This window comes from Anabrus simplex, chromosome 2 (assembly GCF_040414725.1).
Source record: "Anabrus simplex isolate iqAnaSimp1 chromosome 2, ASM4041472v1, whole genome shotgun sequence".
Classification (NCBI taxonomy): Eukaryota; Metazoa; Arthropoda; class Insecta; order Orthoptera; family Tettigoniidae; genus Anabrus; species Anabrus simplex.
In genome coordinates, this window is record NC_090266.1 from 1,064,094,854 (window position 1) to 1,064,119,125 (window position 24,272).

General features: G+C 38.0%; 1 protein-coding gene across 4 annotated transcripts in view; it reads left to right on the forward strand.

Annotated features, from left to right (window-relative positions):
* Positions 1 to 24,272, forward strand: part of LOC136863292 (uncharacterized) — a 731,410-nt gene that overhangs the window by 146,622 nt on the left and 560,516 nt on the right. For all 4 annotated transcript variants that reach the window (XR_011017857.1, XR_011017858.1, XM_067139677.2 and 1 more), the window contains exon 5: positions 15,031 to 15,240. Coding sequence is in view for 2 of the 4 variants with exons in the window: in XM_067139677.2 (XP_066995778.2) it covers positions 15,031 to 15,240 (210 nt within the window). In the remaining 2 variants the exon portion in view is untranslated. The remainder of the gene's footprint in view (positions 1 to 15,030; positions 15,241 to 24,272) is intronic.

The following is a 24,272-nucleotide window of genomic DNA, read 5'->3' on the forward strand; positions in this document are numbered from 1 at the left end:
AAAGTGTTTTTTTAGGAATTTGTGTAGGAATTGAGAGGTTTTATAGGTAGGACTATTGATACTATTAATTATAGGCCGAATAGGGACATCATTTTTATGAATTTTGGGCAGTGATCTGACTGTAGGTAATTTTGGGTTCATTACAGTTAATTTCTGATAATCTTGATCATTTAAAATGAAGTTAGAATTTTTAAGAAGGTTCTTTAAGTTACGCTGTATTTTGTTTGTTGGATCTTTGTTAATTAAGGTATAGGTATTGTCTGAAAAAAAAGGTTTCAGTTTTATTGATGTAATCTTGTTTGTTCATTATTACTATGGTGTTGCCCTTATCTGCTTTTGTAATTACTACGTTGTTGTTATGGATTTTGGATTTCAGGTTTAGAATTTGTTTCGAGACATTGTAGTTATTATTAGATGTTATCTCATTAATCAAAGTTGGGAGTTTCTTTTTTACTTCATATCGTACGTCATTCTGTTTATCAATTTGGATTTGTTTATCGATATTAGTTTCGGTTTCAGCGATGGTAGTAATAAATACATATACATAATAAATATTACATGTAATGTCAATGCCAACCAGGCAATAGTAAAACCTAACAAGTACTTGAACCTAAAAATTAAAATAGGCAAGATTTCTAGAGATATCAAGTTTCTTAAAGATTGCTTGAAATTGGAGTTGGTACCTAAATTTCTCAAATCTTTACAAAGAAAAAGTCATCCCTATTCAAAATCTAATGCCACTCAAAAGAAAGTAAACAACATATGGTTGAAAAATGAAATTAAACTATTATACAAGAAGAAATCTTTACTAAATTTACAATTATATAGGACTCATTTGACCATCTCTCAGAAATTACCCCCACTTGAATGGAGCTCATTTTTAAGGTACACTGACATCAAACTATCTTACGTATTAGACAAGAAACAGAAAACCCTAAACCATAAATTATTTTGTCTTCAAGAAAACAAATGTAAAACTCCTGACCAAAATACAAACAACAAAGTGTCCCCTTCCCATTTGACTAACATTCCCACTACAATCAACCTATCTGATGCAACCTTCTCTAACCAAGAATTAAATCTATTAGATAAAGGCATCAAACATAATTGGCCTAATCACAAAAAGGCAGAAGACATCATCACTACCATCGCTGAAACCGAAACTAATATCGATAAACAAATCCAAATTGATAAACAGAATGACGTACGATATGAAGTAAAAAAGAAACTCCCAACTTTGATTAATGAGATAACATCTAATAATAACTACAATGTCTCGAAACAAATTCTAAACCTGAAATCCAAAATCCATAACAACAACGTAGTAATTACAAAAGCAGATAAGGGCAACACCATAGTAATAATGAACAAACAAGATTACATCAATAAAACTGAAACCTTTTTTTCAGACAATACCTATACCTTAATTAACAAAGATCCAACAAACAAAATACAGCGTAACTTAAAGAACCTTCTTAAAAATTCTAACTTCATTTTAAATGATCAAGATTATCAGAAATTAACTGTAATGAACCCAAAATTACCTACAGTCAGATCACTGCCCAAAATTCATAAAAATGATGTCCCTATTCGGCCTATAATTAATAGTATCAATAGTCCTACCTATAAAACCTCTCAATTCCTACACAAATTCCTAAAAAAACACTTTAAATTTCACAACTCCAACCCCATAAAGAACTCGATCGAACTTTGTAATTCCCTAAATAATTTCAGTCTACAACCAAACCACGTTTTATGTTCTTTTGACATCACCAACATGTATACTAATATCCCTATCAACAATACTATTAACATCATAAAAAACAATCTGTTGAAACATAGCACATTGAGTAAAATCGAAATTGATGAATGGTTAAAATTACTTAATTTCGTTTTAGACAACAACTATTTTACCTTCAATAAGAAAATTTACAAACAAGAAGGTCTAGCGATGGGAGACCCGTTGTCTGGAATACTAGCCGATATATACTTAGATAATCTCGAACATAGTAAGATTATTAATAACATCAACGGACTCTGTCTTTGGCATCGCTATGTTGATGATACCATAGCTATCATTGATAAACAAATCAACAACAGCAATAACATACTATCATTCCTCAACAACTTAGATAATAATATTAAATTCACTAAAGAAGATGAGTTCAATAACTCTTTGAACTTCTTAGATATCAAAATCACACGAGCATTGAACAAATTCGACTTCCAAATATACAGAAAACCCACCTTTTCTCCAACAACCATAAAAAATGATTCTTTACATCCCAACTCACATAAAAAAGCCACTTATCACAGTTTAATATATAGAGCATTAAAGATCCCTATGTCCTCTACTAATTTAAAGAAAGAATTACTATTCATCAAGGAAATAGCTAAATTCAATGGATTTAACACGAGTATGATTGATAAAATCATCAATAAAACCAAACTGAAACTAGCTACCAATTTAACCCCATTAAAACCCGTCAAACCAAAATACGCTAAATTCACGTTCACTAACCATAGCATTTACCCGATAACCAATTCATTAATGAAGCACGAAATAAAAATAGCCTACACAACAAAAAACACTAATCGTAATTTATTCTTCAATCACAACTCTATCAACATCACAGACAATAGTTACTCTGGATCAGGAATATACAGATTGAAATGCTCTACATGTAATTTTTCTTATGTTGGCCAAACTGGCCGCAGCTTCTCTACCAGATATGCCGAGCATTACAATGCCCAAAGACACAACAAATTCTCCGCAATGGCCAACCATATGAGCGACACCGGGCATAAATTCACCACAATAGAACAAGACCTCCATATCCTAAAAAGAGTCAATAAAAGCAAACTCATGACAGAATATGAAAACTTATTTATTTTCCTCGACCAACATTTTAATAAAGATAAAAATCTAAATGACACTATTGATAAAAAAAGCCCCTTGTATGAACAGATTCTTATTTTATTACGAGAATCAACTTCCCTCACCAACAAATTCTTAAAAATCTTCAACCTCACATCAATTAGAGTTCCCACCTCCCCTACAGCTAATATACCCCCCTCCCTTCCCCCCGCCGCTAGAACCTCTAATTCAAATACAACCAATAAACCCATAGCCACACCCACCGGAACATCGCTCCCTCCAATAGCCTTACACCGTTACAACATGCGCAGTAATACACTCTCTTCCTTCCCTCCCACCAATAGCAGCCCCCCTCCAATAGTTACGTCAACGCAAACAGATCCCCCTCCAGCACAAAACTTCAGTTATAACACACGTAGCAAGAAGTCTACGGTTGCAAATTCTTCTAACTCATAATATTACAAGCTATCTTTGTCACCGTCAAATGGTAAGTGCATACTATTCTACTTCAATATTTTTCAAATATCTTTTCACACAATTATCTCTACGTTTCTTGCTTCCATTTACAGATTCCACTTTTATATGCTTTTTCAACTAGAATATCTACAAACTCACAATTTACAACATTTGAACATCACTTCAAATTTTGAGATGGTCCATAGTGATCCTATTTGAAACTGTTCTTCAACTTCTATTCACCAACTTCATATCCTCAACGTATTCTACAACTTCACCATATGTATCTGACTTTCGTCTTTTATCTTCAAGATCATGATGAACTTTGGATCTCTCAACTAACTTTGACTTTTATTCTCTCCTCTTTACTTTGATTATATAAGATTTTTCGCCATCGTCTAATTATAACCGCCATGACTATCAACTTTACTTTTATGTAATCTTACTACTTGTTGTATAACAATCTGTTGTTTTATCCATTGTACTTATTTTAGCAGCCTTCTAATGTTAATTTTGATAATACTTCCACTATTGTATCTCATCACATTGTATTTTCAAACCATCATTGTTATTTTTAATGTTATTTTACTTCAAATCTCTTCAAGATTTTTAAAATTCACATGATATTTAGACGCTTATTTTTAATTTAAGGTTAAGACTATGGCTGATGATGCCTTCAGAGAAGGCGAAACATGTCCCACTATTAGCTAACAAATTTATGTAAATCATCCAAGACGATTTTGTATTGATTAGGTGGTCTAATAAATAACTTAATGTTATTATTTCAATCTAATATCATCAATACGGACCAAAAATGATATTTATTACATGTAACTGGAGGGTGTATCGTAGAGATAGGATAGGAATGGTAGGAGGGGGAGTATTAATTCTGGTGAAAGAAGAATTTGCAAGCTACGAAAAAGTTAAAGGTGACAAACACGAAATTCTAGGGGTAAGGCTAATCTCTAAAGATGATAGGCAACTTGATGTCTTTGGAGTGTACAGACCAGGAAAAGGTAGCGCAGATGCTGATTCAGAATTATTTGATAAGATAATCAGCTATGCGGGAAACAATAAGGAAAGGAACGTGATTGTAGCGGGTGATCTCAATTTACCAAATGTCAATTGGGAAGGTAATGCGAACAACAGGAAGCATGACCAACAAATGGCAAATAAGTTAATATGGTGAGGGCATCTTATTCAGAAAGTGATGGAACCAACTAGAGGGAAGAATATTCTGGATGTGGTGCTGGTAAAACCAGATGAGCTCTAGAGAAACCGAAATAATAGATGGTATTATTGATCACGAAGCTGTTTTTGTGGTAATTAAAAATAAATGTGAAAGGAAGGAAGATTTTAAAATTAGGACTATTAGGCATTACCATATGGCTGATAAAACAGGCATGAGGGAGTTTTTAATAAGTAACTATGCTTGGTGGAAAACGGTAAGTAAAAATGTAAACAGACTCTGGGATGGGTTTAAAGCAAGTGTTGCGGAATGTGAAAATAGGTTTGTACCTTTAAAGGTGGTAAGGAATGATAAAGATTCACTATATTATAACAGAGAAGCAAAGAGACTGAGAAGGAGGTGCAGGTTGGAAAGAAATAGAGTTAGAAATGGCTGTGGAAGTAAGGAGAAATTGAAGGAACTTACTAGGAAATTGGATCTAGCACACTCTTATGGCGAATAGACTGAGACAGTTCATGTCCTAATTCTTCCAACTGATGAACAGTCATACCCGTCCCTTTCTAACACCTGTTAAGAACACTTTATAATCTCTCTCTCTCTCTCTCTCTCTCTCTCTCTCATTGGCTCGTAACACATCCAGACTCCTCCTCTTGGCTGACTCAGCCAGTTCTATTTTCTTTCTTTCATAAGCTCGATTAATATTGATTGCTCCCCTTCAAATTCCACTTTGTTTGCTAAGTTGTTTCCAAGGAGTCCCTCATCTGTCAAATGGAAGTGGGACTCAGTTACTCCTGTTGGTCCAAGGCATACTTAAAATGTTCTGAGCATGCTCATTGTGTGGTTTACTGCAGTTGTGTCCTAGTTCGTGAACCATGGGCAACGGCTTAGTGGCCTATTGAGTGGTCCCGTGGGTCTGTATACTAATTGATGTGGAATAGGAGTTGTCATCTCGGGGATATTCTGAGTTGTGGCCCTCTGTGTGCTCAGGCTGCTAAGATTATGCAATACACTGGTGGTCCCCAGCCTGTTGAAGGGGAGATTCTTAATGGGACTGTGTGTAATTAGGGTAATATCTTGCTTCACAGAATTTTTACCAAGCATAAACATAATGTACCGGGTGGTCCACCCCCAGCCCCTTGCGATACAGTTTTATGCATCCCTTCACATTTATTACAATTCAGAAAGACATCGGTTCCTCTCCCTAAACCGGGGTAATATAACGAGATGTGTGTTTACGTCCTAGAAAACAGCAGGAATCATGAATGCCACTATTAATTCATTATGGGTACCTCAAATGAACCCGTAAAACGAGTACAGATACGCAGATGACATACTTCAAAACAGGAGGTGGATGCACAGACCGGGAGCACAGTACTGTATAGGGTGGGAAGTGGGCGCCGTAGCTCAAGTGTCGCGGTAGCTCACATGGCAAGCAGGCGGGGAAATATGTGGCAGTGGACAGTGCTCGAGGTCGGAGGTTCGAATCCCACGTAAGAATTTTTTTTTTTTTAACAGCCAGTTGCCTGGGATGTGATAAGATTGCATACTTGCTAGCTTCCAAGGACTGATATGTTTATCTGATCCTGTAAAAGACCGTATGTATTGTTGCATATACAGTATCGTGCTCCTGGTCTGTACGTCCACCTCCTGTTTTAAAGTATGTGTTCTGCGTATCTATACTCGTTTTACGGGTTCATTCAAGGTAGCCATAATGAATTAATAGTGGCGTTCACTATTCCTGCTGTCTTCTAGCCTGTAAAGAGACATCTCATTATATTACCCCCGGTTTAGGGAGAGGGATCGATGTCTTTCAGAATTGTAGTAAAAGTGAAGGGATGCATAAAACTGGATCGCAAGGGGCTGGTAGACCACCCGGTATATATTTTCTTAACCTTCTATCAGGCATTTAGTAAGTATTACAAATAGTAAATTATTTTCTAAAAACTTTTTTCTGTGGCTTGCCCTGTCAGTTTCTTTAATCAGTTCATCTAAGAAGAGTGGGTAATTAGTCTGCTGCTTCTTATTGCCGTGATGGGGCTGCCAACTTACTGCTCAGGCATTGCTGATCAACCTGATGTTCCTTGTTTGGGCTTGGTATTTTCTTGTTACCTTTTGGTATAAAGTTTTATTGCCAATATTCTGTAGTATTTTTTAAGCGCTGATAGCCAAATTAGCCAACCTTCCTTCTTTAGAATTCTGATCTTGGGACTGGATAATAATGGAGTTTGCTTGGTTAGAGATGAAATGAATGTCCAAGGGTGTGATAATCTACATTTGAACTCTGCTATATTGGTGTGGATGATGAATATGTTGTAATTCATACTACATCTCGGCAATATCTCTATAGGAATGGATGTTTAAACAATCCTGAGGTGGTAGCTTTCCTCCGTATTATTCTTCGTATATTTATTTCGTTTGCTTCTTTCAGTTCTTCTATAATTTAAACTAATGTTGAACATGAGGAGAATTGTGTCCTTTGATCAAGGGGAACATCTCGCATCCTTGAACCACTGTCAAATGGTAGATCTTTAAGCGTGACAGTGCCAGAAATGATGTAATATTACCTTTTGTTTTACTTTTATTACCGAGCTCGATAGCTGCAGTTGCTTAAGTGCGGTCATTATCCAGTATTCGGGAGATAGTGGGTTTGAACCCCACTGTCGGCAGCCCTGAAGATGGTTTTCCGTGGTTTCCCATTTTCTCACCAGGCAAATGCTGGGGCTTTACCTTAGTTAAGGCCACGGTCGCTTCTTTCCCACTCCTAACCCCTCCCTGTCACATCGTCGCCGTAAGACCTATCTGTATTGGTGCGACATAAAGCCAATTTGAAAAAAAAAAATTAAAAATTTTTTTTTACATTTAGTTGTGAAAAAAGTACTTGAAGGAATTACCTTACAGAATACATGTATTTGATAAAAAGTATTGAATAATTTGAATAGGTAAATGACTAACAATTTACCTTTTACATTGAGATAACAATCACCACGACTTATACTCTCAAGTATGTAAGAATTGCTTAGGTAGAAATGGCAAAATCTGGAAAAGGATATGGGAGAGAGTGAATTAAACTTTGGTTCTCGGTAGGTATATACTTACTTATTTATGTAAAAAAATTTATAATTTCGTCTGTACACTTCAGATTTTGATCTCGTACTTCATATTCTCAGATTAGGTATACAGTGGTCGAAAATAGGTTTTTCAGTTTTGTCTGCCTGCCTGCCTTCCTGACTGTCTGTCTGGACTTTTGCATCATCACAGGAAAACTGGTCGAGATAATTTCTTGATATGCAGTATTTGAATTCAGGGATATTGGGATAATGCTGTAGGCTTTTTATTATAATTATTTTATTAGTATACAGTGGCAGAACAATATTGAGGGTATCAAACCAAGAAATGTTTAATTCCTCTGATAATACCAGCGGTATCGAAAAACTGTGCTTTTCGTGATGAGACCTAGAGTTTACAGTGCACTGTGTCTTCTGGCATGGTCTAGAGGAATTTTTTTTACTTTCATTGGTTTGTCTCAGTCCTATCCTTGGCTTTGACAAAATGAAAGTGACTGAGGTATGAGCTAGTAATGCCATTCCTTATACAGCCAGTCCCTGATATGAATGGTGTGAAAATTTTGCCCATAGGGTCAGTTGGTGCGTGCATTTCAGTGGGCCTGACAGGCTGGTTATGTAATAGCAACTTCTAGCTCAGTGAGGAAAGCAACGGGGATACTACCTCACTCCTTATTTCCCTAGTACGCTTCTTCAGTGATGCTTAGGCCATGTATGACAGCTAATGGTCGAGCTGTTGAAGATCCAACCAGCTTTCAGGCTGAGGACTGAACATACATACATACATACATACATACATAAATTGAAAAATTATAAATCATGGTAATTGTACAAAATATAATTCCCGATCTTTCATGTTTTATGTATACTTTTACCTGATGAGTGACAGCAACAACAACAACAACAACATATTCACGATGATCACATTTTTCACAAACTTCCAAATATCTCAGGAAATAGAGGCGACAGTCTGGAGAAAAACAGATCTTTTTTACCTAATGCATGGATTTTCACAAAAAATTGTGAAAATTCCACCCAAATAAAAGAAGGAATCCCAAAAATTGATTAGCTATATTATTAACAGTTTAAAAAAGGCATTAAAAATTCAATTCTATTCTGTAAGTTTAATTGAAATGTTAATGAGAATTCGGAATTAGAGATAATACTTCCTCAAAAAATGCTGTGTATTAATTTTTGTGTACATAATTTACATTTTACTAACATTTGTGTAATTTTCTTGTACTAAAATTTGGAATTTACCCTTCTACCTGGAAAAACCCTGCAATCAAAAATTCCATACACAGCTTCCCTAATAAGCTCACTGGACAAAAAATTAGTCACCCCTGGAGATATCATTACAAGCATCATTTAATACAGTGTAACTCCGCCTCTGGACTTGATGACTGCCTGGATTGTTAAGAAGCGAGTCCACAAGGTTGTGCAGGTACGTCGCATCCAGGTTAAGTCAATTGCTGAGGATCTGATTGCGCAGTTCCAGCAAATTGTGGGGATACTGATGTTGGTGTTTTAAGCAGGTGATTTTGCGGGTGAATTGAGATGTAATAGGGTGAGGGAGTGTTCATAAAACCAGTCACATATGCATCCAGCCTGATTAACTTTAAAAATCGGGGTATCAGTAGCATACTCATCATGCAGATTTGACCTGATCATCCAGAATGTTTAAATAAACGTGCTGGTTCATGTTAGTGGTCACATCAGTGAGCGGGCCCAATCCATGATATGAAAAACACCCCCAAAATATCACAGACCCACCTCCGACTGGAACTTGACCTTGCATACATTCAAGACTAAATGCTTCATTTGGCCTTTGGTGCACTCGCTGTGTGTTATTGGAAAACAGGCAAAAATGTGATTCGTCAGACCACATTACGTTCCGCCAGTCAGCTCATGTCAGCTACTAGCCCATTGAAGACGCGTAGCTTTATGTGCCTGTATTAGTAATGGCCTCTTGCGATGTGACAGACTCCAAGTGTTCATTGCATTCAGTTCCAGTCGCAATGTTCCCTCGCTAACAGGTTGGGATGGACCTTCATTCACTGACTGCAGCAATTCCTGTCATGTTTGGAAGTGATTTGATTCACAAGCTGCGAAACGTATCTCTGGTCCCTCTCGGTCAGGATCTTTTCCGTCCACAATTCTGTCGTGTCTCATCGCCACGTGTAGTACACCACTGCTTGTAGACACGTTGAACAGTTGGCTGCAAAGCGCCAACAAATCCAGCAACTTCCTGCACCGTGAAAAATTGCCCCTTTTTGCCACTCTGTCACATCCGTGCATCTACCCCGGTTGACGTACACTGTCCGCTTGAAGCATCGTTGTCTCACTGATCGCTACTGCCTTATGCTTACGTAGAGGCAGTGCATGTGAGGTTGACCACGGGACTCGTTCGCTGCACCACCTGTACAGGCTTAATGATCCATCTGTGTGTGCACTGTAGGGTGACTAATTTTTTGTTTGGTGAGCTTATAACTGTGATACATATACCATAGAATGTTTGTTGCATTTGGCAGAATATTATGAGGAAAAAAAATAGAATTTAATATTTAAAATTCCAATTTTTGGCAAAATTGAAAAAAGAATTCTGATGTTTTCTGTAGCACCTTGTTCGAGAGCGCGTCTACACATAATAATAATGATGATAATAATAATAATAATAATAATAATAATAATAATAATAAAATGAATTAGAAAAGTATCAATCAACGACTTCACATCTAGGCTAGGATATGAAACGGTTAACTTACCAAATACGCAAAATCAAACCATACATGAGGTAAACATAACTTACAGGTTTAACAAACGACAACTACGGAAAGGAAATGGAAGGTGAAAGGAGCCCTATTAAGGTCCATGGGAAAGTATGACATTATGGGGAAGAAAAGGTTCTCGATAATCACCCTCAAACTATTAATTATTAACCAAATAAAAAGATACAATTTAAAACAAATAAATGGCAGAGTAGCTGACAGTTAACACACAAAACAAAACCCGTAATTTAATCAAGCTCTTCAGACAATAGGAAATTAACTCCAACATAGAATTGGCACTGAATGACGGGAGGCAATCTCAGATGAAGTCAAAATTTTAATACGACATACAATATTGCTATTCAAGAGAAAAAGTTACATTTACCTTACATTACAGAATGCTAAGTCTGAAAAGAGAATTGCCTCTGAAAACTAAGATGCTGATATGGCTGTCCGTCGAGGTACAGTCATTCAAAAATTTAAATTTGCTGAATGTGGGAATCTAGAGGAAAACTCTGATACACAAAATAAAATTTTACATTACCACGGAAAGTGACATTAAATGAGAAAAGGCCGAAACACAAGAACGAATTTAAATTCGTTAAAAGGCAATAACATAGCGCTTACCATAAGAGGCTGGAGTCCCCAGAGGAGGACAGACCCCGAGCGCATGCGCTCGCTAGGTCGGTCAGATGGAAAAGACCCGGACAAAATGTATCGCTCAAACGAGGAGCCCAAAACTGGAAATCGTGTGATTACAAATAGCCATTAACAATACTCTAGATTACCACATTCATTAATGAAAAATGCTAATGTTTTGGCCAGTAAGAAACACTGACATTTTGGCCAATTACGAGGAGCTTCTAGAACAATCTTTTCTGCTGAACCCGCATATTAGCGGATATTACAAAACAACAGGAAAGGGCCACTTACACATGGCACACCCTGCCTCACAAGTTATGTATCAAAATGAACATCTCTTAATAAAATTTGCAGAACAATATACAATATGAAACAGGAAATTTAAATACCCAGATCTCTTTGAATATAAATATTCTTCATACCTGTCAGTTAAAATAATTAAAAACAGTAACTTTCAATATATTCTCCTTCAGAGTCCAGTTTTAAGTATTACACACAATTGATTAGCTTTCCGGAATGCAAAAGAAAGATACATAGAACCCAAAATAAAATTCCGCTGTCCTCTCTTGATGACGCACAGGTCACATTTTCCTCCTGATCCATTACCTCAGTCACCAGAACCATATGTTTTCCCATCCTTTTTTTCTTAGCATCTTCTGCACGAATATTGGCAATGCTGGAGGCATGCCTCCTCTCCTTCTCCAAAGACCAGCGGATAATTTGTTGCACTTGACAATGATACCTCTGTTTACTCAGGGGTCTCTTCACTTTGCTCATCGAGCTCTCATGTGGAGTTTTGGCAACTTCTGTACTATATTGTCCTTGATTGACCAGTGAAATTGCTTTTGACACAGCCATTTCATGTTTCTTCTTAGAAACAAACATTTCTTTTGGGCATATAGACCATATAACACTTTGAAGATTTTTGTTAACATTTTGTCTTTGCAGCACTGAATCTTGCTAAAAAGGATTCTGATGCCAGTCTCCTGAACACAGGCACAAGTTTCAATAACACATCCATATTCAGTTGATTTTGAATTGCTGACTTGTGCATTTCAGGTAGCTTTTCTTTGGCAGTTACTCTGTTATAAAAGCACCATGACGACACCCCAGGTGGACACTTCTTATGTTGTGGGTTATTATCGGTGCTAGTACAATGGTAAAGTGTAGCAAACATGGCAGATTTAATTTTGTTTACATCTTGTGTATTTTTGGCGATGCAAGGATGGGAAAGGGCTTATTTAAAGTACAGCCCCAGCACTTGACTGGTGTGAAAATGGAGAAACCATGGGAAACCATCTTCAGGAATGCTCATAGCTACACGATCCTAACTGCACAGCCAACTCGCTTGGTGTACTGCTTGGTAGTATTGTGTCAGTTTCACAATAGTGTCCTTCAGGCTGCCTATTGTCCTTAACCAGGGGTCACATTCTTGCCTTTCCACTCTTTTACCAGATTTCACAGACCTGAGCCCAATCTGTTAGCCAAGTGATTGTGCACTCTTCCTTGAGGATAGGTTTAGCATCACCATAAACATTCAGCTTCTGATGGTGCCGGTATGTTTTATAGTCTGTCTGAAAGTACAGTCATGTATCGGAACCCAGTATGTTCAGACCTCCTCCAGAGTGTCTGAGTCTTGTACCATCATCGCAGGGGAAGACCCTTCACAGTTCTTCACTTGCTAGCATGCATGGCCTTCAAACCAAAACTTGAACATGGACTCTGAGTGCCTAAATATTTTCTTGCTGAAGCACATTTTTGGCAATACTTAGATAGTACTTCATAACCTACAACTAAACCAGTGAGAATACTGTCTAAGTTACACATGCAACACCGAAGTTACTCATAAATCTTAATTTGTGACACGTGCTGTCATACGTTACAGAAATATCAACGCGTTGTTCCAAGGGTAGGTCTTTATTTTAATCAATGTGTGCCTGCTTCACATGATGTCTTGCATTCCCTAAAATCACTTATGTAATAGACTCCTTATCAGATGCAATGCTATCCAGTTGAGCATAGTATGTTGCTTTACTTATAACATAAATTCCCATTCCAAGACTGAAATTCTCCAAGGCTGCATGTTCTACTGAATTTTCCAAAAGTTGATACAATCTTTTTGATTACGTGGAATGATGTATATGATATTTGCCTAAAGTTTGGTCTCTAGAACCGGAAAGCATCTGAAACACAACAAATCCACAAAAGACACTTTTCATGATAACTCTAGTTAAAAATCTGTAGTGATCTTTAGTTTATATTTCTACACACTTGCTGTTACATTCAGAGCATAACACATCACAAGGAGATTTTTCAATGATTGCTCATTTATCAGTATATACTGTACTTGCAATTCATTGAAAATTATTCACTTGTGTCTTTTTCACAATGCAACTTTTCCCCGAGTCGATGTTTCATGGGTGTAGTTTCTGTCATGTGATGAGGATTGTTGGTTGTAAGTGAAGAACTTTGTGCGACACTTTCCTGATTAGAACAATCGGCTTTCAATAACATTTTGTGAACTTAGGTCCCTGATTTCTTCAGTAGAGAATCTTGTACGGTAATAGCTGATGCCCATCTCTTTGTTGATCTTCTACTGCCTTCGTTGGTTCAGATTGTGCTACGACATCACATCATACCACAGGAGGGGCTATGCCTACCAGGGACTATAGTTTATAGACAGGTGTACATTTCAGGCAGCCGCAAATTATTCTGCACGAATCATTGAGAGCAATAACCACATGTTTTGCATGAGCTGAATGATACCGTACAGGGCTAGCATACTAAGCAGTGGAATAACACAGAGCTAATGTGGTTGTGCAGAGTATCTGAGCCAGGAAAAGCTTCCTGCAGACAACCACAGTGTTCACTGCAAAGCCTGAGGTAGCCAGGATGCAGCTATTGCAATTCACTATACCACCAGAGTGGATGGAATCCAACGAAAGCCTTCCTGCAGGTCAGGACACCAACTGGGAAATCTGATGATCACTCAACTGACTTCGGAGTGGTGTGGGGAGATGCAGAGTGAATTTACGTAAATGAAGGATACCTACAATTTAAGATCTCTGTGAGTGTGAGGAGAGACAGACAATGTTACAACTTGCATACCTGTGAACTGCGTCCATTCTCTTGCATTGTGCAAGATAGTGCTATGAAAATGGCCCATTTCAGGGTGAAGATCATCTAATCTGAGACATTTTATTTTTCAATTTTCAGTTTATAATGTTGTAACATTGCCTTACAGCATTCTGACTTAAGTAAATAAATCATAATCTCTTTATCATGAGTTTAGCCTTCAGTCTCTTAGATAAGGTTGATTTAGGTTTATCCATATTTATTCCCTCGGATACAAGCTATCAATTATTACAGCACACTTTCTTTCAATAATAATAGTATCTTGATACAAGACTACAGAAAGAGAATATTTGCATGTACTTTACAAAACTAAACACTCGCGCTATTTTTACCAGAGCTCACAACACCAAAGATGAAACACAACACCAGAGGTGAAACATACAAGAATAACAAAACTTGTATCTACGAACTTAAAGTTGTCAGCACTATTGTAATGCCTTCAGGAGTACTAGTGCAGGCATAAAATATAAGTTGTTGCTCAAAGACAGAGTACTAGAGTTTTCGTCCATAGAAGGTTGTAGATTTGTTCAGAAAAACAGTAAATCTTTCAGCTCTGTTTGTTATAAAAGGAGGGGGTAGGGTGTGTGTGTGTGTGTGTGTGTTTTCAGGATGTTTAAACTCAAAAAACTTCAAATATCCCAATTTGCTGAGGTGATGTAATTTACTGTGTTAATTGCTGTTAACTTGAAGATTTTCTTGTCCAGACGAGTTTACTCACTACCAGTCAATTCCTACTGCTGTGTAGAATTCATGTGGTTGTTTTCAATTATGATTGGCAAAATATCTAATGGGAGATTGTTTGCTGATTGTTTTAGTTGTAGATATATTTCTCGGCATGTCAGAATGAATATATGATGTTAGTGTATTTCTCATTGTATGTTTGTCTTTTTTTTGTTTTAGTGAAATTGTTCCTGGATATGACAGCAGTACATTTGTGATGCTCAATTTTACTCAACTTCAGCACAAAGTTGAACCAGTTTACTCAGCTCCCCTTCATGTAAATGGGCTTTGCTGGAGACTGAAAGTGTATCCAGATGGAAATGGTGTAGTTAGAGGCAATTACTTGTCTGTATTTTTGGAACTTAGCGCTGGTCTTCCAGAAACTTCTAAGTAAGCTAATTTTTTTAGATATACCATTTCAAGCATTGCTTACTTTATCTTTTATTTACACTGGTTGACAAAAAGATCTCTTTAAAAGCTTAATCTGGAACAAATACCAATATATTGAGGCAGCTTCCATTTAGGGAGGTTTTGTGAGTTAAGAAACTTTATTCAACTGTAATTTTATAGATAAGAAATTATAAATGCCATTCTACAAGCTGCTTTTTGGCTTTAAGTGGTAGATGCTATTTTTATTGCACCTGTGGGCAAGAAAACTTTTAAGTTTTAAAAGCTTTTGCAATATAAGAGCAGAAGCTTTTATCGGTTTTTCTATATGTAGTATCATTTTTGTCACAAGGAACAAAATCTTTTCAGTTTTTCCTTCTCATTTTTTGAGGTAAGATGCTTCCTAGTTGAGAAGTCACAGTAAGAGGTATTGTATTAAATTGAGATTGGACGAAGCATTTGTTTCACCACTAATGTGATTGATGCATCATTTGGAAGTTTCAAGCATACTGAGATGATTCCTTGAACTTGATACCAATCAGAAACGTGAACCAGGCCATGAGAAGTCTACAACTGCCAGGTATGACAGGTTCCTGGTCCTTCCACGTCTTGTGAGATTGCCACATTCCTGGCTGGAAATTGCCTCAAGGCAGTAAGAAACATCACTATAAGTGGGCAGGTGGGGGGAGTGTAGGACAAAAACTTCCAGAAGCCAGTTTGAGGCAAAGATGATCTGCTACTGGTGTGCTGCTTACTCCCTTGCTTAATTTGCTCATCAATACTGTACTGAAACGAGTGTGGACCACTGGTCAGTGATGCTCTTCACAGATTAATCACAATGTCACTGGTCTCCTGGTGGTAGAGAGAATATGGAGATGGACTGGGGAGTGATATTCTCCCTATAATATCTCTGAGAGGATGCCGTTTGTAGTTGGTTCCATCATGGTTTGGGGTGATACCAGTTTGAGGCATAAACTGAGCTTATCAGTGATGGAGAAGCTCTGGAAGCACACAGATACATTGAGGAGGTGATAACAGAGCATGTAATCTTCTTTGTTCCATTCGTTGTCAAAAACTTCATGCTGATGCATGACGATATTTGCCCCCATATCACTTGTGTGTCAGAATCTCTCTGCAATGTTGTGATACAAATCCTGACCTGGACAGCGCATAGCATTCATCAGTCCCATTGTACACTTGTAGAATATGCTTGGATAAAATGTCAGACACAAAAATTGGCACCGTTAATGAAATGAACCAGCACTATTGAAGGAGTGGATGTGCATCACACAGGAAATTATTTAGACCCTTCTGGGTAGCATGCTGCAGCGCATGGATTCTGTCTTCACCAGGGGTGGAAGCACACAGTACTAGTGTGATAACAGTGCTTAGTGACTATAAAAAAAACATTCAGGTGCAAGGTCATGAGTTAAGATAATCCATAGTTCATTTAATTGTATTTAGTGAAATTCAGTGAAATTGAAAAAAATTGCAATTTTTCAAACCTTTAAATTTTATGCATTTGTTGGCTTCTAGGCTCAGTTATCAGAATAGTCGAATATCCAAACTGTATCTGGTCCCAGTTAGTTTGAATAACCAACGTTCCAATATACATGGTAAACTAAAAGTATTCCCACATCATATCAATATACTGTGTATCCTTCTTGGGAACCAACACTTGTCTGTACTCTTGCATGCTGCAGACAATCATAGAAGTGGTGTACAGCATACATTGGCTCATGGTTCTTGCACCTGTTCACTTCATTTTGACAGATTTCTGGGTGTTCTGGCGGAACTTGTCATCTATCAGTCCATAGCATCCCATGTGTGTGCCATTGGAAGGAGTTGGGGGGGGGGATGAGAGAGAGAGAGAGAGAGAGAGAGAGAATTGAGGAAAGTTAGCAAACTTGTTTCAGAGCATACTGCAGCAGTAGTACAGGGAGCATATGAGTGGATGTTATTCTTCTGAAGCAGTACATCAGCTTCCTATTGCAGCAATGACAGCAAGCATATCATCATCCATTTTCGTCACCCAGCTCCCGTTGGATTGGAATGTTTATGGCACCTTTCTATATTCGTCTTTCCAACCACCATTGTTCTTCCTTAATTGTGTTCCAATCTAGGTTTCTTCTAATTATACCATTCATCATTTTCAACCAGCTTCATGTTGGTCTCCCTCTTGCCCTCCCTCCTCCTATCTAGGTCTCCATCATCTGCTTCAGCATCTTTCCCTCTTCCATCCTCTTAACATGTCCAAACCATGTAAGTTTATCCCTCTCCATTCTGTCGTAAAGCCTTTCCCCTCTGATTTTGTTCCTCATTTCTTACTCTGGCCTTCTCATCTCTCCTACCATACTTCTTAAAAATTTAATTTTACTGACCTAGATTTTATTCTTATGCCTTTTTGTCATTGTCCAGGTCTCTGCTGCATATGTCAGTATCAGGTAGTAGTACAATCGCGATTACAAGAATTCCTGGTGGAAAAGGAAACGGGTAACGTTTGGGTGGTGATTTTGGCCTACTGAGGATGAAGGAGAAGTAACCAAGGCAACGCCACATGTGTTTGTCATCCAGGAGGTGTGGCTTGTCCCATTACGCACTCAGAGGTCACTCCCAACACCATTTTCTTGGGAACTGATTATGATGATTCTGTGGATAAATATTCTGGCAATACTGGCTTCTCCTAATCAAGGAAAACAATTAACCGTAATTTACTTGTGAAAAAAAAATGTGCATGATGTATTCCCACTCCAATACGTGTAGCATTTACCGTATTTCCCGGCATAATCATCACACTTTTTATACCAAAATTTTTGAAAAAATAGTAAGGTGCGACCATTATACGAAGAATTTTTTATACCAGTATTTGTATTACTCAAAAAATTTATTTACAACGAAATTGTATTTGATACAAATTTAAGATGCATGTAATACTCACGTGTATACATCAAAATAATTAAAATAGTCTAAAACAAAATTCATAATTATTTGCAACAATTTGGCAAACATTTTTCCAACCTGAAAATAAAAATGAACGTATTAAGTAAATTGTCATGAATTTGAGTATTAAAGTTAAAATATTACACTTGCAAAAAAATTATCACTTTGTTGGGAAATACGGACTTACCGGTACACAATTTATTCCAAATCTTCTGTGTCGCTATCTGATGTGCCGTCCTTGCCGCTGTTAATACCAGTATCAGATTCTTCGTCTCTCTGCCACACTGCGTCATCTTCGGATCCGTCTAGTGCATTCGAAATCCCAGTCTTTTTGAAGCTCTTGGAGACTAGTTCAGGTGGTATAAGATCATCACCCACGAGCATAACACGTCCAAGGGTGAACGCCTGATATTTCCAGCAGGCGCCAATTGCTGATCGCCGCTCATCATCCACTCGTTGTAAAATCGACGTAAGTGGTCTTTAAAGGGTTTATTAATACATGCATCTAGTGGCTGCAAAGCAGATGTTAGGCCACCAGGAATGACTATCTGTCGTGTCTTATTTTTACTGAGAAGTTGCTTCACTTCGTTCACGAGGTGACCTTGGAAACTATCTAAAACAAGCAGAGCTGGTTTTTTTAGTAGTGCACCGGGTCTTCTATCCCACACAGTTTTAACCCAGTCCAGCACGAGTTCTACGTCCATCCAACCCTTTGGTTGCACTCGTACATGAATTCCACGGGGAAACTGTATGTTCTTAGTCATCGTTTTCCTCCTGAAAATGATGTAAGGCGGCAACTTTCTTCCGTCAGCTGTAATGGCTAGCATTGCCGTGCATCACAACTTCTCACTGCCGATGGTTTTCATTAATACACTCCGTAATGCTTTTAGCGCAATAGTGCTGTTGCGAGGCAAATCAAAAAGGATTGGAGTCTGATAGCCATTACCGATTTGAGGAAGCAAGTACGAAGTATCCTTGCGCAAACGTATGACAAATCGGTGAAAATTTACAATCTTGTCCGTGTAATCAGCAGGCAACTTTTGGCTTAGTGTTGTTCTCCTTCGCACTGACAGATCATCGCATGAACCCCTTAATCCATAGCATCCCATGTGTGTGCCATTGGAAGGCTCGCCTTAAACTGAGTTATGTTGTGTTTGCACGCTACCTCCCGTCCCTTAATTTGTAACATTTCATATGATACACTGCAGCCATTGCTACGTATTTCATTGACGTACATAAACACTTTTTCATCAATTATAGGAAACTTCCTTGTTTTAGGACCTCTAAACGTGCATCTAGAAGGGTTTGCGCTTTTAGCTTGTTTTTTTTTTAATTTCCGCCTGCCACGCACCAACTTTTCACTCGCTGAAAATTTTCTTTCTGCAGCTCTGTTCCCGTGCTGTTCAGCGAAGGCAATTACGCTTAGCTTGAAGCCCGCAGAATAGTTTCTTATTTACCCATAATCGCTTATAAATGCTTCACACATTGTTTTGCAATATAAATGACTTTCCGTAATTGTTCACTATTAAAACAAATTATTTCTACAAACACCCCAAACACAAATTAAAAACTTAAATTCTCACGCACACATGTCTACAGTAATCACGTCAGTCACAAACAAATAAATGCATCTGTGATCTGTCCACTCCAGAGCAGCCAATACTGTTAGGCAGCAAGGAAGCATGCAGCAATTTGTTATCAGTTGAGCTCGTTGGTTGCGACACACTAGTGCGCTTGCGCAAAGCTCGCAAACCAGAGCACGGACATCTTCATACATCGCTCTAGCTAGCGCGGTGTAGATCTACTGTAGTTGACCGTGTTCCAAGACATCAGTAACAAACATTCATTTTTTCAATTTCTTTGGAACATATGGTAATTAGGTTAATATTTCTTCCCAGTTATTGATGATTTTACATTACATTACTGACAAGTTTATGAAATAAAACTTTAATACCATTAGGTAATAATTATCTTGACTGCTTGGGTAAAAGTTTTCATCCCATGCCCAGACACGTATGACGTAGTAGTAAGATAAGAATCTAGCGATGACAACTCAGACATCGTAAATAATTCGGCTGACTGTGAGCTGAATAATTCTGTGGAAATCTGCGTTATCGTCTTGGATTTCACTTCATGCGCAATAACGCAGGAACTGGCCCCATGGTGTAGGGGTAGCGTGTCTGCCTCTCACACGGAGGCCCAGGGTTCAATTTACGGCCAGGTCAGGGAATTTTACCTACATCTGAGGGCTGGTTCGAGGTCCACTCAACCTACGTGGTTACAATTGAGGAGCTATCTGACTGTGAGATGGCGGCCCCAGTCTAGAGAGCTAAGAATAACGAACGTGAGGATTCGTCGTGCTGACCTCGTAATCTGCAGGCCTTCAGGCTGAGCACCGGTCGCTTGCTAGGCCAAGGTCCTTCGCGACTGTTGCGCCGGGGGGCGGGTGGTTGTAATAACGCAGAATTCTATCAGACCTCTTGTCTACCAGAAGACAAGTGTGTGTTGGTACCAGTATTTCCTGGCGACGTTGCCGATAAGCGATAACTTACAGCCTTATGTATTTCAAATGAGAACTCATAATATGTAGGTGGTGAATAAATTGTACACTGTCTCGCGACCACGTTGTGAAACTGCCGATAGCCTACCGGTAAGCCATGCGTCGTACATGTACCGGTATTATTTATTTATACGTTGTGCAACATCTCGCAAATGTGACTGTGTTGCCAAATTGCCCATAAACCATATACGTATTTAAATTGTGCATTCATGTGCAACTTACATTGCAGTTCCATTTACCTTTTAACCAGATTCGTGAACAAAATTTGGACGTGCGACGATTATGTGATTAAATGTTTAAAGTCCACTTTTTGTATTGAAAATAAAGGATGCGACGATTACGCGGTGGCGACGACTATGCCGGGAAATACGGTAATTTTTTTATCAGTGCTGACAATAACTCCATACGAATGGTTTTCCAAACACCCTTGCTGTTAACAAGGTAATGAAGAACCATTCTTTCTGTTTTTCCCCTAATTAGTTTTTTCCAATCATTTGAATTCCTAGAAAATTATTTTTATGGAAAACTAGTGCACTGTTTAAGATTATACAAATACAATTATTTTTGTGTGCAGGAAGTGTTCATTTTATTTATTTACATTTTTCTTACAAAATGCACTTCTTTGTTTCTTTTAAGATATTTTACTGCAATTTTATGAGAATATCTTATTTTAGTTATTACCTACCATTATTACTTTTTGTATTGTGAATAATAATCTTCATTTACACATCTTTTAAATCTAAGCACTGTTTCTGTTTTGTATTTGTATAAGTTATTTTATCCTGTTTAATTTCTATCCCATTTCCAATAATTATATTGAGAAAAACGAATGGTATAATATTTCAGTAAAAGGGTAGGCCCTAAATCTTTATATGAAACTGTAAACTTCTTTCATCTTAATTTCTTGTGTTCAAATTTGATATCCGTGTATATTTTAGTGCAAAGTATATTAATTCTTCTTTTGACGGTGCCTGGGTGAGTATTAAAGTAGTTATTTTAATAAGGTCAATATTGACGAAAATATGGGTCAATCTTTCTTACAGTGGTGTTGAACGCGATGATAATGAAGTCATGGTCCAGACCGCTATCATTTCACCCAGCCTTCGCACACAAGAATGACCAACCCTGAGGATTTGACTGGAGAATTTGACCCTCAATGAGTTGATATACACAGTACATCTGTTGCCTTCAAGGACCTCCCTCATTCACCTCTCTCATCATTGTCAAGCAAGGGGGATGTACGGGCAGGCGAGGAGCAATTACCTTCCCCTCCGCGTGTTTCGTTCATGCTAGATATCTCGTACTTCACTCTCTCCACTTCCCCTTCACTCTTCAGATGTGTGCATGTGTTACGTGTGACTGAAATGAATATTTCTGGCCAAGAGATACTAAAGTTCTTGAGGGTACATCTTACACATAATCTCTTTACACAATATTGGTACTTCCTTCCTCCACACCACATTTCTCACACATTGGTAGAATGCATTTCTCTGTGGAATCCTCCTACTGATCTCCATGTCCAGCCCTGCATACTGCATTAGTTCACTTCCCAAGTACTTGGAAGCTGTCCACAATTTCAAGGTTTTGTCCCTTTATTTAAAAAAAGTTGCCATTCCCTTCTCTTTTTCCTCAAGTCAACACCATGGTCTTACTCTTTTCCATGCTGATTTTCATTCCATAATTTTCAATAATAATATTGCTCAACATGTTGCGTTGCCCTTGTACTTTCTTTTGTTTGCCCTCCAACACCACAGTATCATCTGCAGACTGCATTACCTTCAGTTCTCTGTCCCTGTATTTTACCTTTCTCTCTTCCACAATTTTGTCTGAAACCAATAACAGTTGTCGTAATCCAGTTTCATTCAGAAACAACTCTCTCCTTCCCACATGTGTCTCGACACTGCTGCAACAATTTTTTTATTTTGCTTGCCCATATTCTATTATGTTTTCCAAATCCTTTCTGTTGCATTACTCTCCATACTCTCCAAATTAAGTGGATGAGAAACTTGAGAGAGTTCTTTTTTTTGCTTGTTGTTTTACGTCGCACCGATACATATAGGTCTTAGGCGATGATGGGATAAGAAAGGCCTATGAGTTGGAAGGAAGCGGCCATGGCCTTAATTAAGGTACAGCCCCAGTATTTGCCTGGTGTGAAAATGGGAAACCATGGAAAACAATCTTTAGGGCTGCCGACAGTGGGATTCGAACCCACTATCTCCCGGATGCAAGCTCACAGCCGCATGCCCCTGACTGCACAGCCAACTCGCCCGGTTTGAGAGAGTTTGAGGAAGAACCACCTACTGTATACTAGTGTATATAATAGGCCTAGCCAATTCAACTTTTTTGTAGTGTATGTTCAGTGAGATCAATGCTTCTATATAGTTTCACAACTTCTGCGAGCAGTATTGGTTGACTGTGATATTTTAACCTCTTCAGTGGCACGCCTGAGAAATTCTCGGGTTGCACACGCTTGCTCATAACGTCACCACTCGAGAAATTTTCGTTCATTTCGCGATCGCCCAGTAATTTCTCGGGTACTGTAATCTCTTTGGAAAATGTTTTCCAGCATTCTCAACAGATGGCGGGAGGGTTTCCAGCTGTATTCATGATGTCTCTGGTCTAAAATATGCCTTATCATCTCTACTTTGCATATACAATCTCTGGCCAGCTGACGAGGTAAACAGAAATGGCGAGCGCGAAACGAAAAAGATGTTTGTCTGAAGACCAAATAAGGAATTACATCAAAGATGAATCTCTAAGTGACATTAGTATTTCTGATAGTAGTGATAATGATTCTTCGGATAATTACTTTCTTATTATTTATAGTGAAAGTGAAGAAGATATTACGTCAGAAGCTAAGGTGATGGTAGGAGATGTTGAATATACATACGTGTGGAAAAAGTGTAAGCCTGCGGATAATGTGCTATCTAGTATAATTCTATTTACGGAAAATTCTCGTGTGAGGGTTTGGATTAATACCAGAGGTGAGTGCGATTGACTGTTCTCAACTATTTCTATACGGATGAAATTGTAAATTTGATAGTGAACGAAAAAAATTTGTAGGCCCTATGCTAAAAGTAAATAAATAAATCTCTGCATGCAAGGGCACAGTTTTGGAAAGAAACAAACTCTTACGAAATTTGCCAGTTGCGTTAGTGTTCTTGGGAATAATACAAAAGCCTGAAATAATAGTGTATTGCTCACAGGACAGTATTCTCAAGACACCAATATTTTATGGAACCATATCACAGGCCTACTGTAAAAAAACGTGTAAATAGAGTGTAAAGTAAGTTTTTATTAACCTTGAGTAATATATGAATGTGTTCCCTTAATAATTGTTACTTATTCATTGATTCCTGAAAATAAATAATTTCCTTCGAAAAAAACTCTCTTTCCTGCCAGAACTTGCCACTGAAGGGGTTAAGAGGAATGTTGTGCAGAGGAATAGAAAGATCTACTGTATGTGGTATTTTTTAGTGCTGCTTTTACAAATACCAAACGTGAGTGAGCATTGAGACATACGACACCCAATACC